Here is a 17,562-nt window from a genome sequence, read left to right as displayed (position 1 = left end):
TTGAAAAGTCTGTGGTCAAAACTACCCTGCAGATCAGAGCCTCCCAGACTTTCCTGCCTGGGCTGGCTTTGAACCACAATCCTTAAGATCTCAACCTCCTGCGTAGCCAGGATGACAGGCGTGAGCCACCGGTGCTGGCTGCTGGTGTTTTGTTTTGATATTTTGTTTTGTTTTTCTGGCTTAGCTATACAATCTTATCTGTACAAATGTTCTAGAACCTTCTGCCCTTGGGCACTGGAGAGGATGTTTGGGCATTGCAGGAAGCCAGATCTTATCTCCAGTTAATTATCAAAGAAAGCCAAAAGTGGAGCTGTGGCTCAAGTGGTAAAGTGCCAGCCTGGAGTGAAAAGAAGAAGAAGAAAAAAACCTCAAGAATTGCACCCCAGGCCCTGAGTTTAAGCAGATCTCTGCCTCTTGAGTAGCTGGGATTACAGGCATGAGCCACAGTGCTCAGCCAGCACCTGCTATTCTTGAGCCCCATGATTTCCATAGGAGTCAGCTGTGTGGCCTCCCTGGGGAAGTGGCAGGCCCCTGGGCGCTGTACCAGGAGGTTCTGCCCATCTCTGTCCCTTCCAGGTTGCAAGGGAAGTGCATTATTTTTCCATTAACAATTCATTCTGGAATGTGCAGCCTTCAGAGGTGCAATTAGCCACGTTATTCCCCGCCATTAGCGGTCCCTGGAGTTTGCTGGAATGTCTTGTTCCTTTTCCTCTCCATTTCCCCCGCTTCTTCCATCTTTGTTCTGTTCCCCTCCCCCGTCACCACCACACCCCGCTGTGGGAATAAAGCCTCAAGGAGCAGGTGGAGCGCTGTGGCTCACGCCTGTCATCCCATCTACTCAGGAGGCTGAGATCTGAGGATCGAGGTTTGAAGTCAGCCCGACCAGGAAAGTCCATGTGACTCTTATCTCCAATGAACCAGCGAAAAGCCAGAAGAAGAGCTGTAGCTTAAATGGTAGAGCACTAGCCTTGAGCACAAAAGCTCAGAGATAGTGCCCAGGCCTGAGTTCAAGCCTCAGTCCTGTCCTGCACACACACACACACACACACACACACACACACACACACACACACACACACACACACGTATTGTATAAAGCAGTCTCTAGCCCCAGAAGCCACCATTCAAATGCTCCATTGCAGTCAATGGAAGAGACTTAGCAACATGATAATCCCCAGCCAGACGCTGGTAAAATCCTAGCTACTTGGGAGGCTACGATCAGGAGGATTGAGATTTGAGGCCAAATAGGAAAAAAAAAAAAAACTTTACCACCTCCCTTCTCAGTTCATAGCTGGGTTAAGCGGAGCACTGAGGTCAGCTCAAACTGTAGGGGAGGTTTAGAAGGACCGAGGTTCCAGCCTGGGCAGGAAAAGCCCACAAGACCCCATCTCTATGGAGAGAAGGTGAGTGGGGTAGTGCCTATAATCTCTGCCATGATGAGAAGCTTACAGTAAGTGGATAAAGACTCATGTATATGCACCCAGGCGTGCATCCTGACAGGAACTATGACTCTATCTCAAAAAGTAATAAGCAAAAAAAAAAACCATGGCCAGAGGTGTGGCTAGAGTGGTTGAGCACCAGCCTTGTGAGTGTGAGGACTTTGATTCAAACCCCATTTCCACCCCCAAGGAAAGAAACTCCCCAGGCCTCCAGCCTAGATAGGCCAGTCCCAGACTTTGAAAGTGGGCCTGGGTAGTGTCCCACAGCTTTACCACTCAAGGCTGGTGCTCTACTTCTTGAGCCACAGCTCCACTTCTGGCTTTTTTTGCTAGTTCCTTGGACAGAAGAGTATCACAGACTTTCCTGCCTGGCCTGGCTTGGAACCGCAGCCTCCTGAGTAGCTGGGATAACAGGCGTGAGCCAGCAGTGTCTGAAAATGTTCATCTCAGAGATACACAGGACAAGGCATCATGGCCGCCTGCTCCGGAAAGTCCACCTTGATTTGCCCAATCCTATCTGCGCACACAGCTCCTGGGTGACCGGCAGGCCCTGGCTGCCTCCCGCCTGTGTCCTCATCTCTGGGGGCAAGGACTCCCATGTTCCAAGGCCATTGTGATGAGGGCCCCAGGGGGCGTGTGACACGCTGCCTGGCTGTCTCCAAGCCACGGCCTCCAGGAGAGGCCCAGTTCCTCTGGGGACTGCAGCTCAGCCGACAGGAAGGTCACGGCCCCGCGGGGAGCAAGTGGAGACCATGACCACCCTCTCTCCTGAGAACAGCCTCTCCGCCAGGCGCTCCGCCTCCTTCATCTTGGTGTGTGCTTAAGATAAGGTCTTGCTAGGTGCTTGGTCTAGATCCTCCTACAGCAGCCTCCCAAATGCGGGGATTACAGGTCTGCACTACTACATCTGGACTGCTGGGTCTCCTCCTCCTCCTCCTCCTCCTCCTCCTCCTTCTCCTCCTCCTCCTCCTCCTCCTCCTCCTCCTCCTCCTCCTCCTCCTCCTCCTCCTCCTCCTCCTTCTCCTCCTCCTCCTCCTCCTCCTCCTCCTCCTTCTCTTCCTCCTCCTCCTCCTCCAGGTCTTGCTAGGTGGTTGGTCTAGATCCTCCTACATCAGCCTCCCAAGTGCGGGGATTACAGGTCTGCACTACTACATCCGGGCTGCTGGGTCTCCTTCTCCTCCTCCTCCTCCTCCTCCTCCTCCTCCTCCTCCTCCTCCTCCTCCTCCTCCTCCTCCTCCTCCTCCAGGTCTTGCTAGGTGGTTGGTCTAGATCCTCCTACATCAGCCTCCCAAGTGCGGGGATTACAGGTCTGCACTACTACATCCGGCCGCCTCCTCCTCCTCCTCCTCCTCCTCTTCCTTCTTCTTCTTCTCGTCTGTCTTCCTCCTTCCTCCTCCTCCTCCTCCCCCTTTCTCCTTCTCTTTCTTCTCCTCCTCCTCTACCTCCTTCCTTCTTCTCTTCCTCCTCCTTTCTTCTTTCCCCCCCCCCCCTCCTCCTCTTCCTCCTCCACTTCTGACCACTTCCATCTCCAGTGCCTGGGGCAGGGTGGGTGATAGCTGGGTATCTCGGTCTTGCGATGGGCGTCGGAACAGGGTGGAGGATGCCATCTTCCCTTCTGGTGACCCTGGGAGCTGGTGTGACTGTGTCCTTCCTACTTGGTTGGGTCTGAGTTTTCCACGTTCATGCCCCACAGCTACTGATGGATTCTCTTTGGTGCTTTTGCCAACAATTTCAGCCTGCAGCCACTAGGTGGCAGTAACGCTTCAGTTAGTCGGATGGTTACAGTCTCAGAAAAACTTCCCACATAGCATTTGTGGGGCTCCCCCCCCCTAAAATCATAATGACTAATTATAATGACCACTGTGATTAAGATGCTAATCTTAATCCCGCCCGTAATCCTAGCTACTCAGGGAGGATGAGATCTGAGGATCCAGGTTCGAAGCCAGCCTGGTTTGCAAAGTCCATGAGCATCTTACCTGCAATTAATTACCAAAAAAAAAAAAAATCTTGGAAGATGGAGCTGTGGCTCAAGTGGTAGAGCACCAGCCTTGAATAAAAAAGCTCAAGGATAGTGCCCAGGCCCGGAGTTCAAGCCCTAGTTCCAGCCCAAACAACAACAACCACAAAAATACACCCTGAATTCCAATAAAAGCCGGATGCTTCTAGAAGGGTCGGAATGGACTGTGTTGCAGGAGAAGAGAAAGCCCCCTATTGACAAGACAGAGTGGGACAGCTTCTTCGATGAGAATGGTCACTTGGCCAAGTCGCGGGACTTTATCTGCATCAACATCCTGGAAAGGGTGTGTTCCAGACCCCTCCGGCCTTGCCCTGGGACGGAGGCGGGGACCCGGAGGGGGGGAAGGGGGGAGGGGCGGGGCCCCCCAAGCCTGGCACCCTGAGGAGCAGGATCCCCATCGATCTCCATCCCCAGGGCCTGCACCCCTATGTGAGGACAGAAGCCTGGAAGTTCCTCACTGGCTACTACTCCTGGCAGAGCTCCCAGGACGAACGGCTCATAGTGGACACCAAGAGGAGGTAGAACATTCTAGACTCCAAGCCTGCACTCAGCGGGTGCAGCCAGGTGTGGGGCGTGTATCCTCCTCGCCCCAGCTCCATTAACCAGCTCTGGAAAGTTCTCTTCTCTCCTAGCCCCTTGCCCTGTTCCCCCAGGGCTTCGGGCCTCTAGGCCTCTTCCTTCCCCCCCCCCCCCCCCCCCCCCCCCCCCCCGTCCGGCCTCCATTTTCACCCAGGGCCAGTATGGAGCTGGTGATTTTGTGTCAATAGCTCATCTTCTCTTCCTCGACCATTCAGCCGCACCAGCTGCGCATCAGACACCCCAACTTCTCAGCCCCCTTCCCCACCCCGCCCTAGTGCTGACCTCAGGAGGCTGAGATCTGAGGTTCGGGGTTTGAGGCCAGCCTGGGCAAGTAAATTAGGAAGTGGAGCTGCGGCACAAGTAATAGAGCATCAGCCTTGAAGGGGGAAAAAGCCCAGCAGGCACGAGCCAGCGTGGCCCTTATTTGACAGGTGAAGATGGGGAAACTGAGGCTGTAGCTGCAGTCATCTGCGGAACCAGGATTGGGGTGCAGAGCTGGGTGGGGGGTGGGGGGCTTCACCTGATTGCCAGCTGAGGCTGAGATGAGGGAATTTGGTCCATCTTGAACCCCGAGCTGGCTGCCCGGCGCCACTCAGCGCCGCGCTGTGTTCACAGGAAGAATTACGAAGGCTTGTGCCATATGTACAAGAAGATCCAGCCGCTGCTGGAGAATATGCACCGAAACTTCACCGAGACTCGGAACAACATTGGTGAGATGGGGGGGGGGGGGCGGCTGGCAGAGGGGAGGACGGATGCCACCCCCCTTCCCTGCCCCATCGCCCCCTCTTCTGCCATTTCCAGGCATGGCTGACCATCTTGATTTGGGCCTGGAATTTTCCCAGCCTAGCGTACCCTACTAGTGTTCATTCAGTGTCGCGTTCGCAAATACCATGCGCCCTTGCCCTTGCCCTGTCTTCCGCTGGCTTTGAACAGGCTTGGATGTGGACAGGCCGGGGACTGTCACCTGGGTAAAAGGAACGTGAAAGCCAGAGGTACCCATGGCTCACACCTGTCATCCCAGCCCCTCAGGAGGCTGAGATCTGAGGATCATGGATCAAAGCCAGCCCAGGCAGGAAAGTCCATGAGATTCTCATCTCCAATGAACCACCAGAAAACCAGAAGTGGCGCTGTGGCTCAAGTGGTAGAGTGCTCGCTTTGAGCAGAAGAGCTTCAGGACAGCGCCCAGGCCCAGAGTTCAATCCCCATGACTGGGGGGGGGGGGGAGCCAGTGAAGGAAGGAAGGAGAAATCCCCAATAGCTGGAGCTGTGGGGCTGTTGGGCAGACAGCAGGAGTTGATGTGTGCGTCAGAGAACCCCCTCCCACCGGAGCGATCAGCTCCGACCCAGACCCTCTGCCAGAGGAGGTACAGCCCCCCCATACCTGTCCTTGCCCCCACCCTAGCCTATGACATCCAGAAGCTGTACGACAAAGACCCAATGGGCAACGTTGTCATCAACAAGAAGAAACTGGAGAAGATCCTGCTCCTGAGCTACGTGTGCAACACTCAGGCCGGTGAGATGCGGGCTGGGAGGAGCCTGCAGTGCTTATCTCCCCCACCCCCAACACCTAGGCCCTCCCCTTCCCCACCCTCCCCTTCCTCTGACCGCCCCCTCTCTCCTCTCCCCCTCCCCCTCCCTCTCCTCTCTCCTAACACAGAGTACCAGCATGGCTTCCACGAGATGGTGCTGCTCTTCCAGCTGATGGTGGAACACGACCACGAGATCTTCTGGCTCTTCCAGTTCTTCTTGCAGAAAACAGTGAGGACCGGCCAAGCTGGGTGGACCCCCTCACCCCCATTCCCCATTCTCCCATCAACCAGCCAGGCCCACCCACCTCCTCCAGCACCCAGTCTCTGGGTCAAGTGGGGGAGATGGCTGGTAAGGGGAAGGGTCTAGAAGGGATGAGGGGGTAAGAAGGTGTCCCCAACCCAAACCCTGCTCTGCTCCCTGCTGTCCCCTCTCCATACCCCCACTTACCCCCCCCCCCACCTTTTGTCATTCCTCTATTGCTCCCTAGGCCTCCAGAGTCAAATCTAATAGCTTTTGGGGCGCTGGTGACTCACGCCTATCATCCTAGCTACTCAGGTGGCTGAGATCTGAGAATCATAGTTCAAAGCCAGCCAGGGCAGGACAGTCCTTTTTCGTAGAAAAAGCTGGAGCGGGAGCTGTGGCTCAAATGGTAGAGTGCCAGTGTTGAGTAAAAAAGCCAAGTAAGAAAGGGAGGCCCTGTGGCTGGGAAGGTGGCTTAGTGGTAGAGTGCTTGCCTTGCATGCATGAAGCCCTGGGTTCGATTCCTCAGTCCCACATACACAGAAAAAGCTGGACGTGGCACCGTGGGTCAAGTGGTAGAGTGCTAGCCTTGAGCCAAAGCAGCTCAGGGACAGTGCCCAGGCCCAGAGTTCAAGCCCCAGGACTGGCAAAGAAAGTGAGGCCCTGAGTTCAAATCCTAGCACCAACACACACACACGCACTCACACTCACAAACACACAGAGACCTGTGCTCATGCAGAGACACAGAGCCCTCCAGAGTCGGGGCTGGGAGAAATAGGACTGGGCACACAGGCCTCAGTTTCCCTCCCTGCCCCGTGCAGGAACACAGCTGCGTCATCAACATCGGAGTGGGCAAAAACCTGGACATGCTCAACCGCCTCATCAGCTTCCTGGACCCCTTGTTTGCTGAGCACCTCAGTGAGTGACCCCACCCCAGGGGGCCGCAGGTGCAGCACCAGGAAATGGGAGTCACTGGGCCCCGCCGGGCATGGGGGCCACTGGCTGGGCACTGTGAATGTCCGTCCAGGTCCGGCCGGGCAGGTGGTCAGCGGCAGCCGTGGCTTTCCCACATCCTGTGCATCCCGGGCTCCAGGATACTTGGTGGGCCGGGCCTCTGTCCTGCCGATGCCAGCCTGGCACTGCCTCTCTCCCACAGAGGGCAAGGGCGCAGGCACCGTGCAGTCTCTCTTCCCGTGGTTCTGCTTCTACTTCCAGAGCGCCTTCAAGTCCTTCGAAGATGTCTGGAGACTCTGGGAGGTAAGGCACAGCTGAGCATGGCCCAGACCTAGGCCCAAGGAGGACAAGGCTGCGCCCGGACAGCGGAAGCTCTTTGTCTCTTCTTCTGTTCCTGGCTTTGCATAGAATTCAATGACTTCCTTCCTTCCTTCCTTCCTTCCTTCCTTCCTTCCTTCCTTCCTTTTCCTTTCCTGCCCTCCCCTCCCTTCTTTTCTCTTTCCCCCCTTTTCTTCTTCTTCTTCTTCTTCTTCTTCTTCTTCTTCTTCTTCTTCTTCTTCTTCTTCTTCTTCTTCTTCTTCTTCTTCTTCTTCTTCTTCCTCTTCTTCTTCCTCTTCTCCTCCTCCTCCTCCTCCTCCTCCTCCTTCTTCTTCTTCTTCTGATTCTTCTTCTTCTTCTGATTCTTTCTTCTTCTTTTGTTAGTTGTGGGACTTGAACTCTGGGCCTGAGAACTGTCCCTCAGCTCTTCAGCTCAAGGCAAGCACTCTACCACTTGAGCTACCACTTCCAGTTTTCTAGTGGTTCATTGGAGATAAGAGTCTCCCATCCTTTCCTACCTGGGCTGGCTTTGAACCGTGATCCTCAGATCTCAGCCTCCTGAGTAGCTAGGATGACAGGCATGAGCCACCAGCGCCTGGCCTTTTCTTCTTCTTGTATGAATGTTCCTGGAGATTGGAACTCAGAGTCTGGCTCTGCCTGGAGGTCTGCTGGCTCCAGCCTTCCCAGAGTCCTTTAGTTTGTAGTTTAGTTTTGTAGCTAGGGTTTCACATTTTGGGCCCAGGTTGACCTGGGGCCACAATTCTCCTACCTCTGCCTATGATGTAGCTGGGACCACAAGTGTGTATCACCATACCTAGCTTGCTTGCTTTCTGGTTTGGTTTGGTTTCGGTACTGAAACGAAGTCAGGTCCTGGGCACTGTCCATTAGCTTAAAAAAGCTCAAGGCTGGCGCTCTACCACTGAATCTGAGTTTCACTTCTGGTTTTTATTTCTGATTCACTGGAGATCCAATTCTTTGTTGGTGGTGGTGGTTGTGGGGCTTGAACTCAGGGCCTGGGCGCAGTCTCTGGGCTTTTTTTGTTCAAGGTTAGTGCTCTACCACTTTGAGCCACAGTGCCACTTCAAGTTTTCCAGTACACTGGAGATAAGAATCTCATGGATTTCCCTGCCTGGGCTGGCTCATGACCCTCAGATCTCAGCCTGCCAAGTAGCTGGGATTACAGGCGTGAGCATCAGCACCCAGCTTCCCCTAAGGCCTTTTATCTCCCAAGCCCACTGTTTCCAGCACCAACGCCACGGGTACCCTATGAGCACTTTCATAAGCGAATGAATGAATGAATGGGGTCAGCACCTGGGCCTAGGGTTGGAGGGAGGCTAGTCATCCCGAGGACAATCTGAGATCACAGGATCCTGGCTGAGGACCACCTGTCCATAGGTCCTGCTGACCGGGAAGCCGTGCAGAAACTTCCAGGTGCTGGTGGCTTACAGCTTGCTGCAGATGGTGCGGCAGCAGGCGCTGCTGGAGAGCATGAGCGGCGATGCCATCCTCCTGGTGAGCGCCACGCCCCCGCCGCAAGCCACGCCCCCGACGGACACAGGCCACCCAGAGACCACGGCCCGTGAAGCCTACAAGCCACGCCCCCAGAGACCATTGGCCACGCCCGCAAAGGCTACCGACCACGCCCATGCATATCACAGATCACGCCCCCGCCACAGGCCATGCCCCCAGAGACCATTGACCACGCCCCCAGAGACCATTGACCACGCCCATAAAGGCCACCGGTCACGCCCCCAGAGCACGGGCCACGCCCCTTAAGCCCTCTGGGCCTGATACTTCAGCCCCAGCTCCCGTCTCAGGGGCATGGAGGGCGGGTGGTTGGTGTACACACACCATCAGTGCATGCACATGCACACGCGTACACACGGAGGCATGCGTGTGTGTTCATGTACACGCGATCGCACGTGAGCGTGTGTGCTTGCACAGGCATCGGTGCACGCGCATGCACGTGCACACGTGCTCTGCGCACATGCGAACACTTCGGCACGTGTGTGTGCACGTGTGTTCGCGCGCATCTCTGTCTTCCTCGCAGGCCTGCAACAGACTCATTGACCTGGATGCCGACCAGCTGATCTCCGACGCCTGTGTGGTTTATGCTGAGCTTTTCCAAAAGGAAGTGAGCTGCCCAATGATCTGTCCTCCCTCTCCTCCCCCCCCCGTCCTCCCCCCCCCGTCCCTCCCTCCCTCTTCCTTCTCCTCCCCCTCCTCCCCATCCCCAATCCTCTCCCCCCCCACCCTGCATTCCCAGCGTCCTTCCATGGATCTGATTGCTCCTCACACTCTGCTCTTCCCCAGGTACCTCAGGCATTAAAGGATTTCTTTCTCTGAGGACCAGGACAATGCAGTGGACAGGATGAAGAAGGTTCTGGCTACAGGGTCTGATGGGACACTGGGGTGAAGGTGTAATACAGAGCAGTAGTACCCGTTGTGGAGTGCCGCTTTGTGGGGGGATCTGGGCCCCCACGAGTCAATGGCTATGGGTAGGACTGACTTGCAGAACCTTCCAGACTTGCCTACTGGTCATTAGTGGATCCCTGGGACTCAGGTGGGAGGGGGGCTGCCCTGGCCTTTGTCTCCATCCCTAGGCCTCCTCTTTTTTCCAACACCATAGTCACATGGGGTTGAGCTGGCCCTCCCTCTGCCTTGTCCAGACAGCCTCTCCCACCCCCAGGCCTCTGCCCCTGCCTGCCCCAGGCTCTGTGGGGAGCCCTCTGGGGGAGCCAGAAAGAATGGCAACACCCTGATTCTTGGGGGTCCACCCACTCCGCCATTCTCCAACCAATCACCCTCTCCCATTCCCTTCCTGTTATTCCCTCCAAAGGCAGTGTCCCCAGTTAGTGTCCCCCTCTAGGGTGACAATCTCCCATCCATGCCTGGCCCCTGGAATATGGGCACTAGGGAACAGGTCCCAAGCCCAGACAGTGTCATCTCTGGGTGGCTAAGGACCTAGTATTTGCTAGGCCGCAAAAGACTTGTGGGTAAATGCAAAGTCTCCTTTGATTTTATGTCCCAATGCGGTGCATTGAAATCAGGGCTCCTGAAGAGAAAATGACTCCAAGAACAAATCTGTGTTGTAAGGCATTTTGCTGAGCTTCCTCTGGCCTTGGGAAGAGAAGAGCCGAGAGAATGATCCCATGAGCATTTGTTCTTAAGGTTCTTTTGGCCAGGTAGCATTAGCGGGGGTCCGTAAATTGTGGTTGAGATATAATTGCCAAGTATCTATTGCAAAACTACCAGCCTGGAGCTGGTGGCTCATGCCGGTCATCCTAGCTACTCAGGAGGCTGAGATAGATTTGCAGTTCAAAGCCAGCCTGGACCAGAAAGCCTGTGAGACTCTTATCTCTAATTAACCAGGAAAAAAAAAAAAAAAAGAAGCTGGAAGTGGAAATGTTGGCCCTGAGTTCAAGCCTCAGTACCAGCATCAAAAAGAAAAAAAGGAAGGAAGGAAGGATGAAAGGGGGAGGAAGGAAGGAAGGAAGGAAGCAAGCAAGCAAGCAAGCAAGCAAAGGAGACTCTCCTTAGGAAATTAATAGGAACCCAAGTCTCAAACGCCTAACCTTCACCTGCAGTGATATGCAAATGGTGACCAAACACCCACAGTGCTGTATTCAGAGGCTGGGAGCTAATGAGATGCAAATGTATGTGAGCATTATGCAAATGAGAACAGCCCTGGATTAATGGCTTCCATCCTTCAACCAGACAGCTGTCTCTTTAGAAACCAGCCTCACCGACAGGGTGGGTTGAATAGACACCCATCAGAAGACTAGCCCACCCAAATTTCTCCTAGCAGGATGTCTGCACAGCCCCTCCTCTTGACCTGAGAGCTAAGCCTTCATCCGGGTGCACCTATCTGCCAGCCAATCAGCGTCCTATTCTGTGACTGGGCTCCTGCTCCAAGTTGCAGGTTCAATGCTTGGTCCCGAGCTGTGGATGGTGGTGGGCATGGGGAGGTGCTGGTCTAGCAGGGGCAATGATCAAGGCTGTAAGGAGAGTAAGGGTGGTTAGAGTCTTGATGAGGAGAGGAATGGCACCAGAGTATTATTAGTTCAGGATTCTCCAGAGAGACAGAACCAATAGAGCATTTGTATAAAATGGGATTTACTAGAAAGATTTGTAGCTAAGTCCCATGGCTGGCCCATCCACAGGCTGGTAGCATGCTCCCAGCTCCGTGGAGGTCAGATACCCAACAGAAAGAATCCAGCTTTTGGAAGAGAGACCAATGGATACCTCTGGGTTTGTCACTTCTGAGCGTAATTAGGTGGCATCCACCCATCTGTATTGATGGCCAATCTTCTCCATACACCTCACTCGGACCCACACACACTCGTCTCCTGAAAACAACCTTACACACCTGGAAACAACTGCACAGACACTAAAAATGTGCCTTTGCATTCCCACTGCCATCAAGCCAATCACCAAATGTAGCCATCACAGCTAGAAAATACCAAAGGAGTCAGGTATACCATTATGATTTGTTCTCGAAGCTAAGAAACAGGAGCAGAGCCAGGCATCGGTGGCTTATGCCTGTAATCCGAGCTATTCAGGAGGCTGAGATCTGAGGATCATGGTTCGAAGCCAAGCCTGCACAGAAAAGTCCCCATGAGACTCTTATCTCCAATAAACTACTCAAAAAGGCCGGAAGTGGCACTGTGGCTCAAGTGCTAGAGCGCTAGCCTTGAGTACAAAGAGGCTCAGGGACAGTGCTCGGGCCCTGAGTTCAAGCCCCACGACTGGCAAAAAAGAAAGAAAAGAAAGAAAGAAAAAGAAAGAAAGAAAGAAAGAAAGAAAGAAAGAAAGAAAGAAAGAAAGAAAGAAAGAAAGAAAGGAAAGGAAAGGAAGAAAGAAGCAATAGCAGAGGATTTCTCCTGGGACCTGTGGCAGTTGTGTGACCATGCAGTCATGAAATGCACCCTTGGAGAAGCAGGGCATGGTGGCCCAGGCCTGTAATCCCAGCTGCTCAGGAGGCTGAGATCTGAGGATCATGGTTTGAAGCCAGTCTGGAAGAGGAAAGTTTGTGAGACACTTACCAGCAAAAAGCTGAAAGTTGTGGTTTCAATGGTAAAGTGCTAGCCTTAAGCAGAAATGTTCAGGGACCACAGCCAGGCCATGAGTTTAAGCCCCAGGAGCACAGGAAGGATGGAAAGAAAGGAAGGAGGGAGGGAAAAGAAAAGGAAAAAGCCAGTGCTAGTGGCTCACGCCTGTAATCCTAGCTACTCAGGAGGCTGTGATCTGAGGATCGAGGTTCAAAGCCAGCCCGGGCAGGAAAGACCATGAGACTCCTATCTCCAATAAACCATCAGAAAACCGGAAGTGTGCTGTAGCTCAAGTGGTAGAGCGCTAGGCTTGAGCTGAAGAGCTGAGGGACAGCACCCAGGCCCAGAGTTCAAGCCCCACGACCAACAAAAAAAAAAAAAAAGAAAAAGAAAAAAGAAAAAAAGAAAAGGAAAAAGCATCCTTAGAATAATTGGCTGCACTTGCACATGGTAGCCTGCAGGGGGTGCTGGGCCTCCTCCACCAGCACCCAGCTTTGGCTGGGCTGCCTGGGTCAGAATTGCTCTGAATGGAATGAGAAGGAATCCACCCTCTGGATGCAGATTTTCTGTAAAGGTAACTGCGGGGTGGGGGGTAAACGGGCAGTGAAGGCATGGGGGACGCGTCTCTTGCAGCCTCCAGATCTCATGGGCACTAAGGACCATGCTCAGCTTCTTCCAGTAACACACATGGGCCAGCCTGCACATGCATGCATGCTTACACACACACACACATCTGGGCCTGGGAAGGGCAGGATGTGTGGCATGCTGGTCTTGGCGTGGGCAGCAAGCACTTAGGTTGGGAAGAAAAGGGTGGGAGGAGGAGGAGGGAATCTCATTCTGCCACTTCCTGTGGTTGGCCTCAGGGACAGACTGGGTCTAGCATGGGGCCTCCAGGCAAGAAGTCTGCAAGAAGCTGGTAAAGGGCTTTGGGATTGGCGGTCCAGGAATCTGGGTTGGGGGGAGGTCCCCTCTGCCTGCCTAGGGCGGGGGTAAGCCTAGCACTCAGCAATTCCCAGGGCTGAGGAACGGGTGTTCAAAGGATACAAGGCAAACTTGAGAATCACAGACACACCCTGTCTCCCCCCAACCCCCCCCCAGATTATAGCAGCAGGGTCCTTGGGCCTTGTGCACACACCACCTGTCCTGGAGCCCAGGGGAAAACAGCCCGAAGAGAGGCAGCATAGAGAAAGGCCCATAGTCTAAAACAAATGAAGACCTAGGCTGGTTCAAGGCCAGCTTGGGGAAAAAAAAAAATAGAGACCCAATCTCAATTGATAAGCTGGCCAGGATAGTCTATGTCTGTAGTTTCAGCTAAGAGGTTGTAGGTCGGAGGATCACAGTCCAAGGCTGTCTGGAACCTGACTCCCTCCCCTAGAACTGCCTTAGGTTCAAGGCATCCAATGACTCTGTGTGTGTGTGTGTGTGTGTGTCCCACAAAGCTGCCACAATTCCTCCCCTTCCCTCCACGGGCCTCTGGGCCAGAAGGTCTCCTTGTCCTCAGAGGACACCCAGTCCTGCCACTAGAAAGGCTTTATGAGTCAGGCACCAGTGGCTCATGCTTGTAATCCCAGCTACTTAGGACCTGGCTGAGGTCTGAGGATGGTGGTTGGAAACCAGCTTGGGCAGGAAAGTCTGTGAGACTCTTAATCCCCAGTTAACCACTAAAAAGCCAGAAGTGGAAGTGTGGCCCAAGGGGTAGAGTGCTACAAAGACTGCCCTGGGGCTGGGAAGGTGGCTCAGTGGTAGAGCGCTTGCCTTGCATGCCTGAGGCCCTGGGTTCGATTCCTCAGCCCCACATAAGCAAAAGAAAAAAGCCGGAAGTGGTGCTGTGGCTCAAGTGGTAGAGCGCTAGCCTTGAGCTGAAGAGCTGTGAGACAGCGCCCAGGCCCAGAGTTCAGGCCCCACGACTGGACCCAAAAAAAAAAAAAAAAAAGAGTGCCCTGGCCCTGAGCTCAAGCCCCAGAATGAGCACAGAAGAAAAGACTTAATGAGGCCAAAATTATTTAAATAATCTGTGTGTGTGTGTGTGTGTGTGTGTGTGTGTGTGTGTGTGTGTGCCTTTTGCTAGTTCATTGGAGATAAGAGTCTCATGGACTTTCCTGCCCAGGCTGGCTTTGAACCGTGATCCTCAGATCTCAGCCTCCTGAGTAGCTGGGATGACAGGCGTGAGCCACTAGCCCATCCCCTCTCAGTGACGTCACCTTTCAGATCCATGCTGCTCCAAGCAGAGCAGCTTGTCTCTCTTGTGGTACATCCCCTGGGCCCCTCCCCACCTCCTGCTGTAAGCATCTGTCCGCCGCCATCCACTCTCATCTCCCCCTCCCCATGCAGCTAGGTCTTCTTGGTTTTTTTTTCTGCCCCCCCCTCCATGATGTCAAGCTTGGGGTCTACGCTTTTGGAAAAGCAGGGGCCTTCTCTGCCTCCAATCAATCAATCAAAGCCTTGCAGAATGGGATGGCACCAAGCAGATCTGCGGCTCCCAAACAGGTGGATAGAAGAGCAAGATGGCGGCCTGCTATACTCACTCTGAATCAGTGCAAGCTAGAGTGCCAGCCCCGCCCCTTACACACCATCGATCCAAGTGTGGCAGTGACACACTGTCCCCCCTGCAGGCCCACCCCCTCTGTGTGCTTTCCCTGGCTTGGACAACGCCACCATTTTCCGGGCCCCTGGAAGCTTCCATCCTTTTCCGCGATCCTCTAGTCTCTATTTTCTCCCTCGTTTTCTCTGTGACTGGGACCCCACTGGTTTCTGTTCCTTTCTCCCGCAGACACTGCCCCCCCCTCCAGCACCACCGAAGTCACTGATAATACCATGCACTCCTGTTCACCAGGGGTCCTTGACCTGGCTGAAAAAACAAATAGCCCATCGACACATCTTTTCCCAATCCTGTGTTCAAGAAACGTCAGGCTGAAAGCCTGACCCTCCTCAGGGTGCCAGGTGTGGTGAAGCATGCCTGTAATCCCAGCTCCTTGGAAGGAGGATCTTAGTCCAAGGGGTGTATGTGTGCACAAAACCCTATCTGAAAACAAAAACCTACCAAGCATGAACTTGAGAGGCACCCAGAGTGTTCAAGGAACGGCAGCTGCTCAGGGCTGGGCTGAGAAATGAATGTTGACGGACAATATATGGCTGATTTCTAGGAGTGAAGAATGGGGAACTAAATTTAGTTCTTTGCTGTGGGCTGCTTAACTCTGTGTGTGTGTGTGTGTGTGTGTGTGTGTGTGTGTGAGAGAGAGAGAGAGAGAGAGAGAGAGAGAGAGGGAGAGAGGGAGGGAAGGAGGGAGACAGACAGACACATATACACACACACAGGCAGAGAGAAAGACACACACATAGATATATACATAGACACAGGGAGCTGCGAGGTGGAGGCCGTGGGGGGAACGCTGGGTCTCTGCGGGTGTTTTGGTGAAGCAAAGGCCTGATTTTGTGTCCAGGATGCTGCCACTGAGGCGTTTCTTCCAGGCCTGGGGTCTCGTCGGGCTATGGGTCATTCTAAGCTTGGGGTTCTTCTAAGTATCCACTGACACAGTGAGGACCCCAAAGATTTGCAGATCCATCCTCAGGGCAATTTGGGGCTAGGTGGAGCCTCAGACTTCCTGGCCTCCGTTTCCCCTCTTCTGTTTTCCTCACGAGGGCATCAAAGCTTGCTCTGGATGGACTCTGGCTTGGTTTAGTCAATCAGGAAGTTTCTCAGGGCCCAGCCCCAGGGCCCACACCTATAATCCTTACTAATGGAGGCTGAGTCTGACAGTCAGGATTCAAAGCCAGCTTGGACAAGAAAGTCTGTGAGACTCTTATCTCCAATGAATCCCCAAAAAGCTGGTACTGGAGGTGTGACTCAAGAGGTAGAGCACCAGCTTTGAGTGAAAAAGCTCAGGGAGTAGTGCCCAGGCCCTGAGTTCAAGCCCCAGTACTGGCAAAAAAAAAAAAAAAAAGGCTCACTCACTTTCCTGACCAGGCTGGTTGCAAACAATAGTCCTCAGGTCTCAGCCTCCTGAGTAGTTGGGATTACAGGTGTGAGCCATGGGTGTGGGCTCAGAAATGCTTCTTGAGGGAACCAGGTCTCTCTCTCTCTCTCTCTCTCTCTCTCTCTCTCACACACACGCACACACACACACACACACACACACACACACACACGACTTGGGCGTATTTGCTGGCTTTGGGTGCAGGTGCATAGTCCCCTTCACTGAAGGAGGCCCAAGCGATGGAGGAGTAGAGGTTGGGTGGGCCAGCATGAGTGGCCTGGGCCCTGCCCCACAACCTGACTCTCAGCTCTCTTTCAGGCAGGGGGCCTGGGTGTATGGTGAGCTTTGGTGCCCTCTGCTGACCATACTTCTGCCTGCAGCTGTGTGTGTGTGTGTGTGTGTGTGTGTGTGTGTATGTGTGTGTGTGTGTGTGTGTGTGTGTGTGTGTGTGTGTGATAGGGAAAATCAGAAGGGAGAGGGGATGAAGGGAGGAGAGCAGGGCCCATCCTGTCCAGAGCCATCATGATGGAGTCTCTGTTCTGAGTGACCAAGCCAACTGGTGTCCACTGCACAATGGATCTCTTGTTTGACATGCGCAGAACCCCTCCCCCCATTTAGTTGGGGAAGTACAGAAGGAGAAACTGGCTTTATTTGCCCTCTGTATCCTCAGGACTGAGCTCCCAGAGAAGCTAAGAAGACAAGTACAACACAATAGAAGTAAAGGACTCAGTTTAAAACAGAACAACAACCACAGAAAAGCTCACAGCTTCTCCCTTTCCCAGGAACTTGCTAGAGAACATGGTGGAATCCAGGGCTGCAGAAGTTATCTACCGCTGTGTAACAAGTCTCCCCCCGCCCCCCGCCCAGCCCCAACTCAGTGGTTTACCACCACAGCTCCAGTGAGGGGGGTGTCCAGGGCGGTGGGACTGTGTCTCAGACGCAGATGTGGCCAGGACTGAGGTGTATTGTTATTGTCTGAGGCCCTCCTGGGGTGAAGTAGCCTCCAGTCTTCGCTGCAGGGTTGTTGTTACATTATTTGGACTTTGCCAGAAAACCACGCAGCCATCCAGGTACAGAGAACAAAGAAAGGTTTATTGCTGGGAAAGGGGGCTGGCAAGACCCCTTCTCACAAGGGAGAAGTGAGAAGAAGCACCTGCTATTGTCTGAGGTGACCTATATGACCTAGGAGGTCTAGGAGGGGCTAGAAGGGGCTAGGAGGCGGAGACCCTGGTGTGGACGTGTGGGCCAGGGGCTTCATCATGGCGGACTAGGATTGATGGCTGCTGCCCAAGTAGTAGATAAGGGTCCTGCAGCTGCCCAGAGCTGAAGGTCACTCTAAGGGACTCTTGTTGCCTTATATGGTGGTAGCTGCCCCAGAGAAGTGCCATCCCAAGGTAAAGAGTGCTGGCGGCTGATGATTTACTACCTTACCTACATGAGCCTAGTATTGCCTAGGAAGG

At 53.9% G+C, this 17,562-nt stretch overlaps 1 protein-coding gene across 2 annotated transcripts; it reads left to right on the top strand.

Moving 5' to 3' along the window:
• Positions 1–2,191: 2,191 nt before the first annotated feature.
• Positions 2,192–9,423, top strand: Tbc1d21 (TBC1 domain family member 21). 2 transcript variants are annotated; one of them, XM_042697491.1, is made up of 11 exons: positions 2,192–2,251; positions 3,632–3,739; positions 3,871–3,974; positions 4,651–4,745; positions 5,438–5,548; positions 5,693–5,793; positions 6,627–6,723; positions 6,962–7,062; positions 8,473–8,589; positions 9,128–9,211; positions 9,391–9,423. In XM_042697491.1, exons 1-11 carry the CDS (start codon positions 2,192–2,194, stop codon positions 9,421–9,423), a joined length of 1,011 nt encoding a protein of 336 aa, XP_042553425.1. The 2 variants fall into 2 exon arrangements, with proteins under 2 accessions (XP_042553425.1, XP_042553426.1); XM_042697492.1 differs by lacking the exon at positions 3,632–3,739.
• Positions 9,424–17,562: the final 8,139 nt, after the last annotated feature.

Source organism: Dipodomys spectabilis, unplaced genomic scaffold (genome assembly GCF_019054845.1).
Source record: "Dipodomys spectabilis isolate Male_0828 unplaced genomic scaffold, ASM1905484v1 ptg000219l, whole genome shotgun sequence".
Lineage (NCBI taxonomy): Eukaryota > Metazoa > Chordata > Mammalia > Rodentia > Heteromyidae > Dipodomys > Dipodomys spectabilis.
Note: the sequence above shows the minus strand (reverse complement) of the source record. Positions and strands in the feature narration are given on the sequence as shown.

Excerpts from the sequence above, each read along its gene's own strand:
- Tbc1d21 (XM_042697491.1), top strand. The coding sequence starts at position 2,192 with ATGACCACCCTCTCTCCTGAGAACAGCCTCTCCGCCAGGCGCTCCGCC. Across the intron at positions 4,746-5,437 it reads CGAGACTCGGAACAACATTG|CCTATGACATCCAGAAGCTG; the intron begins GTGAGATGGGGG and ends CCCCCACCCTAG. Across the intron at positions 5,794-6,626 it reads AGTTCTTCTTGCAGAAAACA|GAACACAGCTGCGTCATCAA; the intron begins GTGAGGACCGGC and ends TGCCCCGTGCAG.